This window comes from Chelonia mydas, chromosome 18, assembly GCF_015237465.2.
Source record: "Chelonia mydas isolate rCheMyd1 chromosome 18, rCheMyd1.pri.v2, whole genome shotgun sequence".
NCBI classification, from domain to species: Eukaryota; Metazoa; Chordata; order Testudines; family Cheloniidae; genus Chelonia; species Chelonia mydas.
This window is the reverse complement of record NC_051258.2, coordinates 13,695,482-13,711,646: the sequence shown is the minus strand read 5'-3', so window position 1 is coordinate 13,711,646 and position 16,165 is coordinate 13,695,482. Positions and strand designations below refer to the sequence as shown.

Genomic DNA, 16,165 nt, shown 5'->3' with positions numbered 1-16,165 from the left:
GGAACGTTCTCAATTTCTGGTAAGCCAAACAGCAGAGTTGCCTGACCTGTTCCTCAACTCTAGTTCCTCGCTTGGAACAAGCAAGGATACCAGTGTGCTCACCTCACCTTCTTTCCATCTTTTTACCATTTGTACAGCACCAGTGTGCTAAGTGTTTTAGAAAAACTTACAACCACCAGCTCCCAGCCCTGTAACTCCTACAGTCCATCTGTTTCAGGCCTATCACTACGGCATTTCATGTAGAATTCATCAGCTCAGGTAATTCAATGCCATCCTCTGCGGAATGTGGAGTAAAATGAGGGTTACTAACATGGGGCTTACAGAATTCCAACTTTTTTTTTTCTTTAAACTAAGGCCCAGACATGGAAAGCTTCTACTTAAAGCTTAAGCAACTGACCAAAGCTGCACATCAAAAGTCAAATTTTCAGCATAACTGGAGCCTGAATACCATTTTCAAAAGCAAGCCAGGCACTTGGGTGCCAACATCACTTTTGAAAATGGATCTAGGCATTTCTGAAAACGTTGTTCTTAGAACTCTTATGGGGAAAGGACCAACCAGGTTGGTAGCATGATCAAAAAATATATTTAATTCTGTCTCAGCATGGTGGCATGGTCTCGAGGTCTCTTCCAGCCCCATATTTCTCCGATTCCCTGAAAATTAGTCTGACATAGTTTACCATTTTGACCACCAGTGTATTAATGAGAAGAGGTATGAAAAACTATTCATGAGGGGATGGGGGGGGGAGGAGTAGTAGGATGGGTACTAGCAAGGAAAGAGAAATATAAAGTTATATGACAACCCAAAGCACATTACAAAAATTATATTAAAACAAATTTACAGACAGGCCTTCTTCTCCGGGGTATTACATGGTTAACATTTACTGATCCAACTAAAGCTCCATAAACTTGTTAGCTTTCTTAATCAACTCCAGCATTCCCATTTCAGCAGGGGGCATGCTCAGATAAGAGCTAGCTTTAGTTCCTGTGTGTCTTGCTTATAAAAGCCTGAAGAGAATGCTAAAGCTATTTATGCACACGCCCACTGGGAACCTTCTCTCAGACATAATTGCTTTGAAATAAACTGGGAGTGTGAAGACCTAAAACACACAGCTTTGATATACGGTAAATACATTCTTTCATCAGGATATTTTCCTTGCTGGTTATTTGTTTAGAAGAAACTGTGTCACAGCTAAAATGCACAAATTGGCAAATACAAGATTTCCTTTAAAAGGCTATGATACATGGAGGGGGTGGGAGTGCAGGCAACTCTCAAGCAGAGAGTTCTCTAGTAGGTTTGTAGAAAGCAAAGCACAGTAGATATAGGATCTAATTCTCATCTGCACCCAGGCCAGAGTAAAGTAGAAATAAGTTATATTCGCACCTATCTTAAGGCCCATTTAAACAGCGGTGTAAAGCAAACAATATAAATAAGAATCAGGTTCAGTCTTTAAACAAATTTTATTCTTCTACCAGATTCGTTAAAGCATAATTCTTGTAACACCGCAACAAGGATCTGTGCACGATCCGAGAGGTATCAGGCAGTAGTTCATGTGTGCACACGCAGAAGGGGTTTATGCTATAAACTGAAGCAATATTAAGAAAGTTTGACTGTAAGTAGGTTTCTCAGTACATGATTGAGATTTATTTAACCGTTCAAAGAAGGCAGGGGATAACCTTCATCCTCCTCTCCCAAGATATGAATGATTTACCTGGTGAGCTCTGATTAATTAGAAGTGCATATGATCAATAATCTTGTTTCCACTTAGGACAGGTCACCTCAGAAATAGCCATGACTCCTTTTAAAATAGTTTTTGCAGACTCTGGGAGCAGCTCCCAAAGCTCTCTCTTGCCTATTTAGCCATATTTCAGAGCTATTCCTAGTGATGGTCTAGTGGCCAGAAATAGGAGAGAGAATAATTTAAGAGTTATTAGGAGCTTATTTCATATTGGAGGAGAATGGTGGCAGGCAAATAGTTTGGAGCCATTCTGATGAAAGAAAATAGCGGCAGATCTAATTCCATAGCCTTATAGTGTGGAAATTCTCCTTGTTCCACTCTAAAGGAAAAAGCAAACCTAAGGAGTCAAACATTAGCTAATACAGGTCTAATCCTGTGCTCCTTACTCAGGCAAAACTTCTATTGTGAACAAGGAGTGCAAGATTGAGCACTAAAAAAGCAGAAGCTAGACTTGTGGGCAAGAATAGGAAATGGAGATTAAACAATCTGTTGTAGGTCAAAGGTTACTTGTAGATCAGTTACCACTAGGGGCCAAAACAGCCTGCTCAATACCATCGACTACACTCTACTTCAAATTGCTTCACCTTAATGCTTAATCTTCTCAGCACTAGAAGTTTAGGCCTAGCACAATAAAAATGTAATGCTTGAACAGTGATGGCCTGTATCAAATTTCACATAGCTTGCGACTTCACAGAACTTTTAGGGAGGGCACAAGGTCTGAGAAATTCAAGTTCAAAAGCAAAAGACCAACTGTACAGCACTGGAAAGTAGGGTCAGAAATATGTCCCCAGTTTGCCTTACTTCAATGTGTCTTTTCTTTGATCTACAGGGGGAAAAAATTCTTTTGCAGAGAAAGAATACATTTTATTTTTAAAAATACATTTACGTGTACATGTAGCTGAAATGGACTTTTTTTTTTAAAGTAGTATTCAATAATCAAGTACTTTCCTAGCAACAAAATGCACTTCTAATCTAAAAGCCAATCTCTCCTAAAAACATTTCTGTGGAGTTATTCTGAAGAATAATGAAGGAAGAACTGCTTAAGCTGATTATATCCTGGATTTGTTAAATGTTGCTAAGTATTGTCCAATTTCCTTCAAAGATGTCATCTCTCTACAAACCACCTTCAATCATAAAAAAAAATGCATCAAAATATTAAAGTAAAGTCTATTTGCTCTTGGTGCAGTAACTAATATTTCCTAACATTACCAATAACATTGGTATATTAATCCACAGACAAGACTCTCTAACATAAACCTTTCACTCTCCCTTTCTGTTTGATTCATTGACAGTATTAACGTTTTGCCCATAAGAGATTGTGATGTAACAATATAATGTCACAAAGACATACCTCAGGAAGGTAGGAAGGAAACACCTTAGCATCCTTAGATGATTTAAAAAAAATCCACACACTATTACAATTATTTTTTCCACTCAACATTGAAGTTTCACACAAAATAGATTATTTAATAGTCACCTCCATCCAGTGATGTTTAAATAAATATTTTCAACAGCATCACATTAATATGAATGCCACTTCTCACCCAGCAAAATAAGCACTGCACCTCCATTTTCACTTCACTTGTCCCTAAATACAGGGCAATAGTGAAGACTGCTTTCCAATACCACTCTACAAGTAGTTAAATGACACCTGCAGCATGGAAACCGAAGCTTCTAGAGAGGCTTGGCAATCAGGGCTAATGGAAAAACTAAGTAGATTCCCAGAGCTTCCCAAACCCTTTGAAGTACAGCACTCTTCCTCACCTACCTCCCTTCTTCAATGCTTACCAGTGTTTTTAGTAGAATTTGACAATTATGTAGTTGTATTAAGGTCAAAAAAGTAAAATTCCTTAATTCAATTCGGAAAGAAAAGTCTTACGTTTGCTGTCCAAACGTAAAAGCAGACAGCACACACCTCATTCTTCCAGATTCAATCAGATTTTATTTTGATTTAGGCTTTTCTTAATTACCCACTGCCATTTGAGCTTAAGTTGATGACATAAATGAATTATCCCATGATAATGTCTATATTTAAAAACAGATTTGGGATTCATAAATACCTTCCCAACCCCCTATGACTTCCTCCAATAACAACAAGACTATTTTATATCTTTCATACACAATGCTTAAAAATTGCCCTTAGGAAAAAAACACAGTAGCGTTTGTCAGCGGGGGATTTCTCTTCCATACATTTGAGCCAGACACTCAATCGAGGGTTAAAAGGAAACTGTTTCATAACATCAAATGGTGAGAAGCAGCAGAGGGAGGGAAAAAGGCAAGTTACATAAAAGTCCAATTGTACTTACGGTCTCCTTATTGGGAAGTAACTCCTTTCGGATCCTGAAGAAGTTCTTGCCGTACTGTCTCAGCCCTTTAATGAAGCGTTTCTGTGTAAGAAGATAACACACACAGAGTGTCAGCAGAGCAAAAACAAACAAACAAACAAAAAATCTTTTTAATCAGCGAAACAACTCTTCTCTTAGGGACTGCTGATAAAAAGAGAGAAATGTGCACACATACAACAACTGAAACCATCAAAAAGGGGAAGGCTTCGAAAAGCCCCCTAAAAATTCAGATGGACTTAGAATTGAACCACAAACTTTGAATATTTGGAGCTAACAAAAAATTGCTCTGCTGTTAGTCCAAAATGATCCCAGTTAGCGATCGTTCAAGGGTTGGAGAAACAGCCAGCTCCTCTCCACACCAAAAAAACCACACACACAAAAAATCAGCAAGATCTATTTACATCTAAGGGAGGGGGAGAATCACACCGACAAGGAGGAAAGAAGAATATGTAACGTTATGATTTTTTTTTTAAGTGACTCTCCAACTGGGTGACGAAAAGGTTAAAAGTCCTTGCACGGGCACCCGCACCCCCACACCCAAAGAGATCCACGCTACTTTGGTAGGAATAAAGGCAAAAAGCTTCCAAATAAATCCCTTCAAGGGGGAAAAATATCGCAGCTTCTTATCCTCCCCCCCCCCTTTTTTTTTTAAGAACAGTTCACGTTTGGTTTCAAATCCAAGGCAGCAAGAGACTTTCTTCTTTCACTTTGCAATAATCCACTTGGAGAGGAGAAAGCTCCCCCCTCCCCGGGGCTTCTCCTTTGGGGGTGGGTTTTGTTTGCAATTTCCTCGGGTTCAGACACCCCCTACAAATAACAGCGGAGACTGTTCAATCCAGATCGGGGTGGGGCGAGCTTGAAACCAGCCGTACAAGTCCTTTCCCGGCTCTGAAACGCGCCCCACTGCAAGCCGGAGCCCAAGTGGTGAATTCTTGCTCGAGCTCGCCTGGGAGCTCGGCGAGCTTGCCGCCAGCTCTACACTAAAAAAAAACAACACCGCAAACCCCAGCACCCCAAAGCAGATCGTCTTCTGCGCTCCCCCCCCCCTTGCAAAGCCCAATTCGTGCCAGGCGAGGAGGAGAGGGGAGAGACCTGGTTCCGTCTCCGGCGGCCGCAGGTGAATGCTGCTCAGGTGCCATGCAGCGCCTCTCCGCAGGCGGGCGGCTGCAGCGATCCGGGCGCGGAGCTCGCGTGTCACTCCGGGGCTCTGACACTACAAAGCGGGAGGAGGCAGCGGGCGGCAGCCGCGTGACATGTGATCTCCGCCGGGCTGTGCGGCTCGGGAAGAGAGCCGCGGGTGCGCTGCAAAAGGCGGCCTGGATCGCCCTGGAATGAGCCCAGCACGCTGGGCTGGGGGCGGGCAGCGATCTAGCGAGCGCCCTGCATCCTGCCCACCACCCGGCTGCAGGGCCAGCGGGCACGGGCAGCATCCGCACGGGTGGCTCTGACCACAAGGTGAGCGGCCAGCTTTAGAGGGAGCGGGCTGAAGCCCCCCCAAAAGGAGACTGTACAATTCTGCTCCTGAAGCAGCGCTCTGTGTAAACGCGAAAGCTTGTCTCTCTCCCCAGCAGACGCTGGTCCGATAAAAGATACCACCGCACCCACCTTGTCTCTCTAATATCCTGGAACCCACAGGGCGACAACATGCATAGAATTCTGCTCCTGTCATGAGCAAAGCAGGGGTCCGAGGGGAAAATCTGGGAATGGATTAAGAGCTAAATCCTTAAACAAACACTAAAGGCCTAACAGAGTGTGTTTGGGGAGGTATTTTCCTCTGCGAATGGGCTTGGTGGGCCAGGAACTACAATTCTTTGCAGAGGTAGTGATTTTTTTTTTTATGTTTTTATTTTAAAGCAAAGAGGTGAACCAAGGAAGCATCTCCTACCACCTAAATGTTGTATAGCTTCCCAGCCACTGCAATCTGTTTTCCCCTTGCTTTGATGAATATTTTTCTGTGGTTTATACAGCTAGTAAAGTTTGACTCATTTAGCAGCTTAGGCTGTAGCTCAGGGACCTTTTTGTGGCTTCCCCTTCCCCAGATTAATCTATCTATTCCCTGACTCTAAACACTCAATAACTTCCCAACCAGGGAATATATTCTTCCTCTCCCGTGTTATTTCCCTATGGTTTGCATCCTCATTTGTTAAATATATTATGACATGCTATTTACCTTGGCCTGCAGCTTTGGGACTTGTGGCTTCCATTCCTCCCCACCCCCAAAGAATTTCACAAATAAATCAGTGTAAAAGGAACATAGCTAAATAATTGGTGACTGGATTGTTAAAGGGGCCTGAACTGAGCTTCCTTTTCTGCAGGCATAAGAATACAGGCACCAACTAATCATGAGCACAAAGTTCTACATCAAAAAACTGGGTGACACTAAAAAGCTGGATCCTAATGTGTATACTCTATGGGGGAAATTAAATTAACTCCCAGAAAAGTGTAACGTGATTTAAATCAGCTTTCATCTCAATACACTATCAGCCAAATCTTCATGTGAGCACCCAGCCCAAGAAGCTGGGCTAAGTGCTGGCAAATGGGCAAAGTGTCCCCCACACCATGGAATGGGTGAGGAATTATCCCACAGAAACTAGTTCAGCCCATTGAAATATCCCTCCATGCCCCTTTTGGGCTCCCACCATAAGGTGGAGGATCCATACAGCAGTGGATCTTCTGAACCCTGCACCTCTCTTCAGTGAGCTGCTGTGCAGGCAGCCCCTGTGGAATTAACCACGCAAATCCCTTGCTTCCTTGGCAGCAGAACTGCTTTGGTTCAATGGTCAGGGAACCCTTCTGTGGTGCGTAGGCAGGAATTATCTATCACTGATTTGCACGTTGAGGCGGGACTCCCATCCAAGAATTGAATTACTCACACCCATTTACTTCTTTTAAACCACTGGATCAAGTCTCCAAATGGTGGCACAAGAGAACAGTAGAAGTGCCAGGGACAGGAGTAATAAAAACACTCAGGATCCTCAGCAAGGAATCTTGACTATAAGGAAGACACCTGCCTTTACTCATCAGACTTTAGACAAGAACACCTCTACTATGTAATGAGGACTGGTGCAGTGTGTAACTCTGAGCCAGTGAGTCTCAACCTACGGCCCAATCAGCACACCACTGTAGTTCATATGACATCCTCAGGGCCACACAGTATTGAATGCGGTTCACCTAACACATTGTGGGCCACATATGCAGCCCACAATGGTAAACAGCTTGAGAACCACTGCTCTGAGCACTACTCATACTGGTGTTTCTCATTGCTTCAGTGTCAGTTAATCAGGGGCACTTCACACTGTTGTCAGAGAAGCCGTTATCCCCCACCACCATGAACACATTCCTCACATTATGTGCTTCTACTGCAGAGAAAGATGGCAGCCGTAACGGGAGGACTTTAATGCCCAAACGCCAGCTCCATATATCCCACAGTGCACTGCAATGTACCTATACAACTAGCAGCACAGGATGAAAATCAGCCAAATCAAGAAGTACGTGCCAGCATGTAACCCAAAGCGCTTCACAACTCTTAACAAAAAACACTCAGTATGGCTCTGAGTTGGAAGGTCTTTAGTTTTCTTAACATCACTGTCACCATGCATTGCATTATAGGCACTATGCATTTGCAGCATCAGGTAACCGAGTATGTGGGAAATTTCAATATAAATAATTTCACAGAAATATTAGTGTCAAGAAAGCCATTACAAAGAGTGCTCATTATATAAACACAACTGTTCTCTTTAACAGAACAATCCATCTATGGAAGAGCAGGGCCAGTGCAAAATGTCAGAGCAACCTATGGTCCAGGCCACAAGGCTGGAAGACATGGGTTCTACTCCCAGTAATTCCACTGACTCACTGGGAGACACTGGGCAAATGGGCTCAGTTTGTCCATCTGTAAAATGGAACCCCCACCTCCGAAGCATTTAGAAACCTACAGCTGAACTTTCTAAACAAGTGCTACATGTTATAATTCTCCCACCTTCCAGCCTACTCTACCACTCCCCAAACTAAATACAACCCTTTCTGGAAAAGGAACCATTTGAAATATCTAATTTAGCAAATTCACCACAATAAATTTAATGAACAGGAAATGTCAGATGCTAAAATGGAGATACTGAATAAAGATACCATTGCGGACTTAGCCTGTTATCAAAAGCACTTAATGGCATTTTAGCAGTTGTGTTTAATCACCACTTGTAAAAAAAAAAAAAAAAAATTAATTTTTTTGGTAAAAAAAAGTACATTTTCACTGTGTAGTGCAAAGCCTGAAGAATTATGTTCTTCATTCACTTTACTTGGTTGTGATGTTTTATTAAAAATGATGAATGGTGTGGGGAGAAGGAGCTTTTTAAAGAAGTAATTCTGAGTTGACAATCTAAAGTTATTTCATAATTTTTAAAACCAACTTTTTCACATTTTCCAACTGCTCTGATTAAATTTTTGCAGTAAAAAGCAATTTTACTTCTCATCCTGTTCATGAGATGCCAAAAGTACCTATCAGGAATGTAAATGTGGGATATCCTATCTCAACAGCAGGTTAGACAATGCCCGATTTCCAAAGCTTGATTCATTTCAATTTCTTTAACATTCTGAAACCTCTGCCAATCACACGGTTCGCTTACACTTCTTGTCTACAGGTATGTTCTAATAGGCTTCACCATTCAACCATTTCAACCACACGAACTGACCTAGTGCTTATTCAGTGGAATTACCATGGGTAATAAGAGCATAATTCCAATCTTTAAATCACTACTGGATGTTTTTCCAAAATATATGATCTAGTTCAACCACAAGTTACTAAACTGGACTCAATAATCAATGGGTGAAATTCTCTTGTCTGTGTGTTATTCAGGTGGTCAAACTAGGTAATCACAATAGCTTTAAAATCTATGAATAGGGTAGACACTAAATAGCTAAGAAACAACTTCATACACCAACAGTAATCTCCAAAATGAAATGGTAAATTTTAACTATCGCTTCCCTTCCACAAGCATACCACTGTGTAATAAAACTGAAACCATCTTATACTTCTCATTGTTACTTAAAAAAATATGGTGGGTATTAAAAGAAAACTAGGGCTAGACATTAAAATGACAGTACCAGGTGTCCAGCTGGACTTTGTACAAACTGGAAGGGAACCTATGGTGGTCAGTGCTATCATTTCCACATTGACAGAAACAGGAATCCTTGCAACTGAAAGATATTTAAGCAACAAGAGACGTTTACGTCATTAGGGGATATGATCAGGCTTAAGGTGCACTAAGAAGCAGGGGAGACTTACTTTGATTATAACACTGCTCAGTGCAAATACTGTGAGGCAAAAGAAAGACTTCTTTTTATTAATAAAACAAATATCTTTGGGCAACTAAAAATAGCTCCATAATTTACGTAAAAGAAGCTTAAAACAAATCAATAAAACTGCAGACAATTAAGTCAAAAAAGAACTAGATAAATTCATGGAGGATAGGTCCATCAATGGCTATTAGCCAGGATGGGCAGGGATGGTCCCTAGCCTTTGTTTGCCAGAAGCTGGGACTGGGCGACAGGATGGATCACTTGATGATTACCTGTTCTGTTCATTTCCTCTGGGCCACCTGGCACTGGCCACTGTCTGAAGACAGGATACTGGGCTAGGTGGACCTTTGGTCTGACCCAGTATAGCTGTTCCTGTGTTCTTAAGTATTTCTATTAGAATTTATTTTCTAGATTTTTTTTTCCCTTCCAGCTCCAGCCGTTGGTCAGTTTCCATCTCCATTTCTGCCCCCTCTCCCCAAATCACATCAAGATTTTCCTCCTTCTTCCTCTCAGTCATGCACAATGAGGCTGCTTTGAAAAATTTGTTTCAATATAAAAAGAGCGAAGACTGGAGTAACCTGTTGCTCCACATTCTGTGGTGGCCCGAGTTGCCTATTAAACACCACATCTTGGCTTCCATTTTTCCATATACTCTTCTCTATAGGTGTTGCCTTTCCTTACTATTTCAATCCACCTTTAAATAATGGAGCAACACATTCCTCTTTTAGAGTAACAGTCCTCTTTGCTTTTTAACACTGTATTTCAGAGCAATCTTGCAGAAAGGCTGGTAGGAAGGGGAGGTAAACTTGGGAGGTGGGGGTGGGTTATGCCCCGCTGTCAAGGGATGTTGAATTTCTGAGCTGTAAGAGTGAGGTAAAGTCGGAGGACAGCGGAGCACTAAATGTTGATCCTTCAGATACACGGGAAAGGGAAGAGTCTTGATGTGAAGTGCAAAAGGGGATTTGGAGCAAAGTGGTCTAAAAGCACTAATCCAGTGGGGTTTTTTGGATGAAAACAACACATTTTACACCTTTTTATTAAACGTATTTGTTACAGGGTTTTTGACAGACTTCATATTTGTACAGCACCTTGAAGAAGAAGAAGAAGAAGAGTGCAGCAGGAGCTAAATGAGTGCTAAGTACCCTGAGTATAATTATTGTAAAGTAGCATTAGGAAATCCTTTGGCTTGATGGTTCAGCAGCCACTGCTGATAGACACCACCAATATGTTTTGTGGAATGGTTGCCATGGCTATTGACCAGATGGAACACAAGGTCTCCTAATGCTGTTTTATAATCTGAGTTCCCCCCAATGTAATTTATTAGGTTCTATGGTATCCTGCTACAATGTGTAAACAGGGGGCTATAAATAATCAAGGAAGCACTAGGAACAAGCATGTTAATGTTTGCATATGTGTTACTTGTAGGTCCCATATTTTATCCCAAGAAACAAATACCATGACAAGATACACAAAGCCATTATGCTCTGACTAACAGAGCTCAGATGGCATGTTTATCAAAGTGATGATAATGCCATTACGATGCTGTAGTTAAGGTTATGCATCAGGGTTTCTATTATCAAGGGATTATAGTTTGGCAGGGAAAATTTGCTGCTGCATGCTGAAATTCAGCACCCTTGGGTTTAACCTAGGACTGAGGATTTGGTTGGGGTTTTTTTTTTTTTTTTGTTTGGTCTTTGTGAACTGTCTAAATCCAAATTAGGTTTGGCTGTGGGTTCTAAAAACATGCAATAAAAGCTGTAGCTCACGAAAGCTTATGCTCAAATAAATTGGTTAGTCTCTAAGGTGCCACAAGTACTCCTTTTCTTTTTGCGAATACAGACTAACACGGCTGTTACTCTGAAAAATTTTAAAATCGCAAAATAAAACCCTATGTCTAATCCATTTTATAGTTACAAATCCATATGATGCAAAAGGTAAGATTCTCACAGAAAACATTAACTTTCTCACAGATGCCTACTGATCCCATTCAGAAGTGATTTTTCAGTCAGTTTTGTGTCTCTTTCGTCCCCACAACTCAGAAAACGATCAAATCCTGAGTGCTGTTTACACTTATGGAGGATTCCCCCCAGATATTTATGTGCTTATTATAAAAAAAAAAAACCTTTGAAATGCCAAAAAGTATATATTTTCCCATTACTATAACTGAAAGAACTGGTAAAAGGATTTTCCCTCAAACTTTAAGCAATATTTTAAACTCTTGACTATGACCATGCATGGAAAGCTTCCGCCTGTGAAAATGGGGGTTATAATAGAAGTCCCAGTGTGGCAGTTTTGCTATCACAAATGCTATAATAAAATTACAGTATGTTTTTTAAGAGGCCTAAGATCTTCCAAGCCTTTGCCAACTGAAGTTGTCATCTTCCACATTAAATATGCCCCAATAGGCTTTACAATAACATGCAGAAAAAGTTTTACATAGTTCCAATAGTTAACAGCACATAAAGTAAAATTCACAAATGAAAAGCATCTTAATTCTGAAACAGAAATTTTACAGGATGAAAAGTTACACCAGTTGCTTTGCCTAGTTGGAAAAATAAATTAAACTTACTTGCATTTGCAAAAACCAGTTAGTGTGCAAAACACATTTCTGGACTGCCCAAAACAATAACTATTTTTTAGCATGCAGACGTCGTATATGTACCTTGGCTGAATTTCAGTACACTGAGTTCATTTTATTAAAAGCTTGGCTGTATTTTTACATAAATTAAACTTAATATGTATATGTTAAAAATAAAGACGTTCGCTGATAAAACAGAATGGAATCAAATATACTCTACAAATAGCAGTGTTTCCTTAGAGGGCTACTTAGCGGTTGGTTGCTAGGCCTAAAGATGTCAGATATCCCGCACTGAAGATCTTAGCTTGGTGTTTTCAAGTACATAATATTTTTCATCCAATGAAACCTTATTGCAACAGGAAAATGACTATCTTCTCTAGCACTTTTTCATCTTGAAAGATTGCAACCCACTTTATAAACTCAGGGCCAAATCCTGCTCAAGTGAGAAGTCCCATTAAAGACAAGATGGACCTCTTGAGTGAGAAGGGGGATCTGGTTCTGAAATACATATCCAGGCTAGACACAGACTCAACATAACTACCACAGAAATGCAGCATATATGTTTAACCCTAAACTGACTAATTCCCTGAAGGCTCTCACGTGACAAGAGGCAAACTGTCTAGTTATTTTGGGGCCACTAAGGGCAGTGCACCAGATATGTCTGTGGGAACTGAAAGGCAAGATCTCGGGAACATTTGTTTGCAGTCAGTCTTGCTTGGCATTGCCATGGCCCAGCCAGTATATACTTCCACTCCCCAGCTAGCCCTGCTGCTCAGAGACCAGGAAATAGCAGGATGTGAGAGCTCAAAGCATCATCAGCTGGGGGCAGAGACTTCCTGTCATGGAGCCCAGCGAGTCTGTATGATGCAGAAGCAGGTGGAGAAAGAGACTCTGTTAAGTCCATGAAGAGATAAGGTTTGAGAATACCCCACTTTGGGAGCAGCAGCAGGGAAAGTTCACTTTGAAGAGGGGATGGAACTATGAAGCAGATGAGACAGGCCTTGGGATGACGGTGGGGCACAGGGTTTCAGCATATAAAAGCAACGCTGCACAGCAGTTTAGGACAGGAAGTGAATACCATATCCCAACTGAAACTCACATGGAACTCTTTCAAGGTCAGTCCTTCAGGACAAAACAAAACAAAAGCCTGTCAAGAAAAATTCTTGTTCAAGCCTCTGCAGTGCCCTGTAATATGCCCCGCTGCTGGGAGGACAGGATATGCTTCAACCTCATCTGAACTTCCTTTTTTTTATTGTTTCCTGTCACAACCATATCTCCGTTTAATGTTTTTTAAATTTAATTTTGGGGTAGCTAGCAATTCTAACCTTAGCATTAGATACTCAGCCTCCTGTTTCTTTTATGAGCTCCCAACAAGCTTGCAAAAATCAACCGAGTAGGAAAACTGACTTAGTAAAACAGCTTCCAAAGCCTCTGAGTGCACTCCATGGTACTGGAGCAGATTCACTTGCAGTTCTCAGACTAGCCAACAGCAGTGGCGGTAGATCTTTGGGGAAATGTCTGCCCTCCACTGTCCCCTTGTTTCCCTGCACTTTCATCATCCCCCTCCCAAAAATGTGTTCTGAGGTTTGTCAGCTCCAGTCCCTGTGTACACTGCACATATGAATGTCAACCAGCATGCCCACCAATTGGAACTTCCCTCTTTTAAAGATGCTGTTCTGAGCCCAAAGGCTTGACTCTGAGGAGCTTTATTTCTCTTTCCTGATATAACTTTGACACAGACCCAACAGGCGTATGCAAGTTGGGACGTGGACTTAATGGGGCTTGTACACTAGAGCTCAAATAACTGGCTTAAAAATGTCCAGAGCTCTATTATATATCTTTATCAGAGACCTTTTTCGTAGTGGGGCTCTGGGTTTAGATCAGTGGTTCTCAACCAGGTGTACGAGTGAGTACCCCTGGGGATATGCAGACAGAGGTCTTCCAGGGGATACTAGATATTTGCCTATTTTTACAACAGGCTATATAAAAAGCACTAGCAAAGTTAGTACAAACTAAAATTTCATATAATGACTTGTTTATACTGCTCTGTATACGATACTCTGAAATGTAAGTAAAATATTTATATTCCAGTGGGTTTATTTTATATGGTAAAAATGAAGAAGTAAGCCATTTTTCAGTAATAGTGTGATGTGTCACTTTTGTATTTTTATGTCTGATTTTGTGAGCAAGTGGTTTTTAAGTGAGGTGAAACTTGGGGATCTGCAAGACAAATCAGATTCCTGAAAGGGGTACCGTAGTCTGGAAGGGTTGAGAGCCAGTGGTTTAGATGACCACGGTCATGACACTCAAGTTCTTTTATTATTTCTGGTCTTCAAAAGGCATTGCCACAGAGTGACGATAAGAAAATATGCTTCAGTGTTTTTCCAAGTAAAACGAGCACTGGCTAGTTAAGAAGCTGAAGCAGGAACAGAGGGATAAAAACTGCCAGCTACCTATCTAGTGCCAGTTACTGCTCCTCCGTTCCACACCAGAATTAAAATAACCTGACACCAACTGCAGAACTGTAACTTGGATTAAGACATTTTTCTTCTCTCATGTTATAACAGCCTCTCTCCTGCCTCTGTAGTTTAAGCACTGCACATCCATCCATTTATGAAGCTTGTGTATTAATAGTTTGTAACTAGGTCATGAAAAAGTTCATAAGATCCCAGTCCACTAGTTTGTTTTTTGTTTTTTGTTTTTGTTTTTTTTTTTGGGGGGGGGGGGGGGAAGAAGAGGAGAAAAGAAGGGGAGGATAATTAAAAATAATTCCCTTTTACTCCTCCCTCCATCTGAAAGATATGCCTCAGTTTAGGCCCCATTTTCATTTTGCAAAGTGTACAGCAACAGAAAAGGGTTGAATTCAGCCCTGGTGTGAACGTGTGTTTCTCCAGTGATTTCTTCTCTTGATTGATTTAAATGAAGAGACACCCATTACACCAGGGTAGAATTTGGTCCCTATGCCTTTGTGGTACACTAATAAAATAAAAGTGGCTTTCACTGATGCTTACAAATCTCCTGAACATATGTAGCAATTAAAATATACATATAACATTTTGATGGTTTTGCATTACAGACTGGTCTCTATTAGGAGGAGGAGTTAAAAATTTTCAAAGGATACAAACAACATCTCCAAAGCACCCTCAGTGTCACCCAGATAACTCTGGAAAATACAAAATGAAGAGCAAGGAATCTATTGCAGGGTCTAATGCTGCTAAACAATCCAGCTTCCACTCTCAAAAGCATTAATTTTCCAGGGATTTTCTTTCTTAAACACAAAGAAATAAACCCTACCTCAAATACCACAGGGATTCATGTCACAAATATTATACATAAGAAAGAGGCGCACACCTTCCCTCTAGAGCCCATGTATTCTATATATCTGTAGCCATATACACAGACATATAACATGTACACAGACATTAAGCGGACTCCCTCCCTCAAGGGAATGCCAAAGGATCATGGGATGGTAATGAGCCCCCTCCATGGTGTTGTACTGTTAAGCTTTTGTTTGGAACAATAGATCTCCCATGATACCTCTCGACTACTGAAAATATTGGTATTAAGTGAGCATGAGCACAGCTGTGTGTAAATTACATATATAAACAGATTAGATTTGTATATTTATACTGAATGCAAACACATTAATAGCACATTTGCATACACAGTTGGCTAAATGAGACTGCATGCAGAGTGGGATTTCTAGTTTCAAACACATTTATTTTTTTTAAATAAAGTATTTAAGATGCTATTTAAGAGGTCAAACTGGTTTAATCATCCTTTCTCCCCTTCCCTCCTCTAGAGCTATGCCTGAAATGCTGTTCTTGTCACTGCTTCATTCACCTACCATCCTGCCCAGATTATAATTGCAATGTTTTAGCAGAAGAAACTGAAGTGGGGCATTTTGCTAAAGGTTATCCAAACTTCATTACGTTTATTTTATTGGAGATGGGTTAAGGAGAGGGTTTTAGTTCAGCCACACACAAAAACTACTTCTCAAATGCCAGTTGATCAAATTCCCCTTTTCCTCCCCTCTCTTTTATGTACTGTGATGGATCAATTGAAAAATCAGTTTGAGACAGAACATGATATTGAAGGTGACACAATGGCTACAAGGCTTTTCCAGGGCTGGTGAAGAAGAGAACGACTCTGTCACGCCCGTGGGCTTAGGGCTATCAGGCTGCTGCTTGCTAACCTTACGCGCTAACCCC

At 41.0% G+C, this 16,165-nt stretch overlaps 1 protein-coding gene across 13 annotated transcripts in view; it reads right to left on the bottom strand.

The window, feature by feature from the left end:
• The window catches only part of RERE (arginine-glutamic acid dipeptide repeats), a 396,332-nt gene that overhangs the window by 73,464 nt on the left and 306,703 nt on the right, over positions 1–16,165 (bottom strand). For 12 of the 13 annotated variants that reach the window (XM_037881385.2, XM_037881387.2, XM_037881386.2 and 9 more), the window contains one exon: positions 4,043–4,123. In XM_037881385.2, the coding sequence (XP_037737313.1) occupies positions 4,043–4,123 (81 nt within the window). Of the gene's footprint in view, positions 1–4,042; positions 4,124–5,173; positions 5,199–16,165 lie in introns of those variants that run through there. The other variant, XM_043531927.1, reaches the window with a different exon arrangement.